This window comes from Myotis davidii, unplaced genomic scaffold (assembly GCF_000327345.1).
Source record: "Myotis davidii unplaced genomic scaffold, ASM32734v1 scaffold428, whole genome shotgun sequence".
NCBI classification, from domain to species: Eukaryota; Metazoa; Chordata; class Mammalia; order Chiroptera; family Vespertilionidae; genus Myotis; species Myotis davidii.
Window position 1 is genome coordinate 305,698 of NW_006299834.1, and position 5,365 is coordinate 311,062.

Genomic DNA, 5,365 nt, shown 5'->3' on the forward strand with positions numbered 1-5,365 from the left:
CAAGGCCCCAGGGCACCCGGCCCAGGGCACGGCGGGCAGGCGTCTATTGAGGCAGCACACGCTCACTTAGTGGGCCTTCCTCCCCTCACCAGTGATCAGGGGCGGCTGGGAGACGCAGGGGTGAAGGCAGGGAGCCTGTTCTTGGGGGTTCGGGGTCCCTGTGTGTCTGCCCCAGGCCCTGGCACATCCACAGGATGAGAAGTGACAGTGGCCCCATTTTACAGATGAGGAAACCGAGGCTCAGAGGAGACAAGTCACTTCCCAGAGGTGCTGGGCCCTGGGCCCTGTCCCCAGTGCAGAGCAGCCCTTCATTTCCCCCCGCCCCCAGCCATCAGCTGAACACCATCCAGATCGGCACATGCACAGCGGGCCGCGGGTCCAGGCGGAGACAGGACGGGGAGAGGGCGAGTCAGGTTAGGCACCAGCCTGACTTGGGAACCGAAAGCAGCCTTCCCCGCCAGCTCCCACACACAGGCGAAGGCGAACGGGACGGGAAGGAGCGGCCTCCTCCTCCAGCCAGGGCAGCAAAGGTGTCGGAGGGGAAGGTGGGCAGGGGGACAGCACCCAGCTGCTGGCACAGGGCCTCGCCCAGGCCGCCTGCTAGCCTCGCCATTCTCCCCGGTGGTCTCATTCCTCTGAACCAAGAAACACTCTCTCCCCAGCAATGCTTCTGCCACCAGCTAAGTCAGACCCGCAGGGCACGAGCCTCGTCTCCAGTGGTGCCCTCGTGGCCGGGACGTCACATGGCACCGTTTCCTGCCGGTTCCGCAGCTCGGCTGGGTCCCCTGCCCTCTCCCTCACACTCCCATTCACATGGACTCACTGCTCCATCTCGGTGCGGGGCCGGATGGGTGCTGGGCCGCGCCAGCAGCCCACCAGGTGCGGCGGGCAGACTGGTACGCACTGGCCCGGCTTCAAGGGTTCCCCTGGCTGCCCGCCTCTCTGACTCGTGGGCCTGGCACTTTGGGGAAATAACATGACAGATGCCCATGTGTCCAAAGCAATATGGTCAGTAGATTTGCCAAGTTTCCAAGGCGACTAAATGCTGTGGCGGCTGGACTTCAGGAGGCCCAGGCGGGAGGCGAACGGCCCGGCCACCCAGGGCTGGGCACGGACAGAGAGCCAGAAACCCAAACGTCAAGGTTAGGCCCTTGAACCAAACAATCCTATTCGGGGAATTTTGCTAGACACAATCCGCAGGAATGAGAATATATGTACAGGTGCATATATACTCAGAGGAGATGCCTTGTTTTCATAGGGATAAAACAGGACTGTGTCGCTTGGGCAAGAGCGGGGGACGGAAGGCCGCAGCCCCATGGCCACGCCACGGGCTCGGCAGCACCCTGAGCACGGCCCCTGGGAGCTGGGGGAGCAGCAGGGGACCCAGCCGTGACGCCCGCGTGGCACGTACAGGGGACGGGCGGGCAACTGCACCAACACTGACCACGATTACTAAGGACAATCTAGTCGGGCGGGAAATACCCGGGAGAGAACCAGGCACCCGGCCCCGCGTCGGGTTTCCGTCTTTCACGTGGGCCCCGTCGAACCGCCAGCCCACCTGTGGTGCAGCTTCATGTCTGCAGAGCACCCGGCCCCAGAGGGCCGCGGGGCACCTGACTGTGTGGCGGAGACGCGCGTACCTTCTGGTCGAAGCTGTCTGGGGTCAGGTAGAAGTTGTGCAGCGGCACGAAGTAGTCCTCCAGCAGGCCCATGAGCAGAACCAGGTACACGCCGTCTGCAAACTACAGGAAACACGTGGTGACGCTGTGGCTCGCGCACGGAGCGGCACTGCTACATGTCCACTCAAGAGGAGGAACCGGGCCTGACCGGTGTGGCTCAGTGGTTCAGCATTGACCCATGAACCAGGAGGTCAGGGTTCAATTCCCGGTCAGGCCACATGCCCAGGCTGCGGGCTGGATCCGCAGTGTGGAGCGTGCAGGAGGCAGCCAATCAATGATTCTCTCTCATCATTGATGTTTCTGTCTCTTTCTCCCTCTTTTTTCCTCTCTGAAATCAATAAAAATACTTTTTTTAAGAAACTCTTCCTTCCTCTCCGAAATCAATAGAAATATATTGAAAGGGAAAAAATCATTACAAACAGCTGTGCAATGTGATCCAGTGCCATCTAGGAAATACATTTATGGACATAAAATACCTAGAAAAATGTCCATCGCACCGCGAACTACAGTGACCCCTGGAGAGGATGATGGAGGGACAGAGGGGAGGGAGGAGGGAGAGAGGAGGGAGGGTTTCTATCTGTCAGTTCATATACGTCTGCACCGTTAACCTCTCAGACAGCAGGTAAGCAGCGGCCGTGCGTGCACGTTAGCAAGGCGCTGAAATAATCAATGCATTCGCCCACAATCCACATGCAAACCGGGGGCGAGGACGGTGCGTGGGGAGGGAGGTCTGGAAGGAGCCCTGGCACAGATGGCATTGCGGGGATTTTCTTTGTTTTGCTTATCTGCCGTCTCAGACTTTCCGACAATGGACCTGAATTACTTTTTTAATTAGAAAAGCAAATGAGAAACTAGCGAGAGCGGAGTGAATGCAATCGGCCGGCTTCAGCGGATCAGCTGCGCGAGGAGCGGAGCCAGGCCTCGCGGCTCCAGATTCCGGCCGCTAATCCCGGGAAATGACATTGCGTCTTGATGCCCGCCGACTGCTGGGAACTCATCCCACGGTGCTATTTGCGTTTTGAGTGGGAGTAGGGGGGACCCTTGACCAATTCAGAGGTGAGCGATGCTGCCCCCCTCACAGCCTAAAGCCCCCATGTTCTACGCTGCGTTCTGACATCAAGGAAACCAGTCCGGGGATGTCATTCAGTCGGCCCCGCGGGAGAGAAGACGCATGTGGGGTCTGCACTGTGTGCAGCGGTGTAGTGAGTGCACGTTGCCTGTTTGCAAGATGAGTCCTCTCTCTACCGGTATCCATGTTGCCTTATCGGATACCAAGCCCTGCAGATGTCACACGCATCACTAACACGAGACATCAAACGTGAGAAGAGCCCTGGCCCGTGGCTCAGTGTTTAGAGCAACAGCCCAGGCACCGAAGGGTCTTGGGTTCAATTCCCAGTAAAGAGCAGGCACCTGGGTTGCAGGTTCGACCCCAGGCCCTGGCCAGGGCGTGCGCAGGAGGCAACCAATCAACGTGTCTCTCCCACATCAACATTTCTCTCTGTGTGTCTCTCCCTCTCCCTTCCACTATCTCTAAAAAAACCAATGGAAAACTACCCTCGGGTGAGGATTAATAACAACATTATATATATATATACTGCCGAGCCCTCCCACCCAGAACACGGCTTGGGTCAGTCTTAAAAAATGTTTGCAGGGGTCACCAGCCCTGCCTCTGCTGGGACTTTCGCCTCCGGAACTGGGAGAGACTAGATGTCTGTTGTCTAAACCAGCGGTCGCCAACCTTTCCGGCCTCGCGGACCACCGGGGTTCGCGGACCACCGGTTGGCAACCGCTGGTCTAAGCCACTGGTTGTGAGCTTTGCTCTGACGGCCCCAGAAAGGCGGAGGGACCGAGACAGCGGGGGTGGCTGGGCTGGAGCTGTGGGGGGGGGACCCCCGTTCCTGCCGGACGAGCACGATGGCACCTGGTTTGCTCATGGGGCCCCCGGAATCAGAGCCCCCCACCCAGAACACACTCACCTGGGTCTCCAGTTCTGTCACCTCCAAATTCAGCTTGTTCAGGTGCTTGTTCACGAAGGTGATGAGAGACTGCAGGGGCAAAGGGGCAAGGGCTGAGACCAGCTCCCCCCGAGACAAAGGGACAGGGGCTGAGACCAGCTCCACCCGAGACAAAGGGACAGGGGCTGAGACCAGCTCCACCCGAGACAAAGGGACAGGGGCTGAGACCAGCTCCCCCCGGGAAAGGGACAGGGGCCTGAGACCAGCTCCCCCGAGACAAAGGGACCAGCTCCCCCCGAGACAAAGGGACAGGGGCTGAGACCAGCTCCCCCCGAGACAAAGGGACAGGGGCTGAGACCAGCTCCCCCCGAGACAAAGGGACAGGGGCTGAGACCAGCTCCCCCCGAGACAAAGGGACAGGGGCTGAGACCAGCTCCCCCTGAGACAAAGGGACAGGGGCCTGAGACAAGCTCCCCCGAGACAAAGGGACAGGGGTAGAGAGATCAGCCCCCCTGAGACAAAGGGACAGGGGCCTGAGACAAGCTACCCCTGAGACAAAGGGACAGGGGCTGAGACCAGCTCCCACCCGGGGTCGATGGGACGCGTCCAGACCTAGCTTTGGGAAACACCTCCCGAATCGCCTCTATTTACTGAGATAAAAAGCTGGTGTTTAGAACGAAATGTTCTTACAATAACTCCTGGTTTAAACGAGACTGCGCCCCAAACTCTCCCAGCTGAAGGAACCGCATCCTGATCACCGAGCCACGTGCACGCGCCCACCCAGGCCCCGCAGGACCCCAGCAGGGAGGTCACTGAACTTTTAAATGTGCCCTGGGCGCCACCTGGACCATGAAAGATGGAAAGCAGGCTGCCTGGGCCGCAGCCTCCCAGCTTCAGTAAACAGGTCCGCGGGCGTGGTCCCGGGGGGCGGGCGTTTGTGCACCTCTCTCTCTCTCCCTTCCTCAGCCCTGACACCCAGCTTTCCTGGAACTCAATCCCGCCCCGCCCACCCTACCCCTGGACGAGAGGTCCTTTCCACATTCTGCTCGGTTTTACGGAGCAGCCACCACGTGCCACCCTCTGCTGGGTGCTGGGGCCACGGGCCAGCAGGCCAGAGCCCACCCGGAGACCTGTGACATGATCCTCCATGCACACACCCAGCGACGGGGACGGAGAAATCGAGAAACACGGCCAAGGAGGGGAAGGAGACGGGAGGCTGGTGAGGGGCTCACGGGAGAGGCGCGTGGCTCCCGCCCTGGAGGTGGGGGCAGAGAGGGGCTCTGCGCTGGGCCGGGGGGTAGGGGGTGGGGGCGTTCAGGAGGGGAAGGGTAGGCAGAACAGCCCGGCCACAAAGATGAGTGCGAACCTTTGGGACCTTCAGGCCGCGGCCGGATGTGGGTGGATGGGACAGAGTAGGAGGGGTGACTGGAAAGACCTGGACGGAGGTCAGGGTCCCCTGCAGTTAAGTCTGGGGTACAGGGAACCCCTCACAGCAGCTCAGTGTGGGGGCTGGAAGCGGGAAGCTGTCGGGCAATGGAAGGACTTTGTCTTGTTTGATGCTAAGCAGCCTGCGCCCAAGATGTCCTCTCGCAGGACGAGTTAGGATCATTTCTCCTGGAAGACTGAAGCTAAGCTTACCTAGGCCGCCGCCGGTCAGCACTACCTAGTGACCCAGTGCCGCGTGCCGGACATGGGCACACTTTACCCTCACGGCACCCCTGCGAGGTGCCA

At 60.1% G+C, this 5,365-nt stretch overlaps 1 protein-coding gene across 1 annotated transcript in view; it reads right to left on the reverse strand.

The window, feature by feature from the left end:
• PARVB (parvin beta) overlaps positions 1-5,365 on the reverse strand; it is a 98,748-nt gene that overhangs the window by 1,674 nt on the left and 91,709 nt on the right. Inside the window, exons 10-11 of the mRNA XM_015571904.1 lie at positions 3,656-3,724; positions 1,575-1,742 (exon numbers count right to left, since the gene is read on the reverse strand). Coding sequence (XP_015427390.1) covers positions 1,575-1,742; positions 3,656-3,724 — 237 coding nt within the window. The remainder of the gene's footprint in view (positions 1-1,574; positions 1,743-3,655; positions 3,725-5,365) is intronic.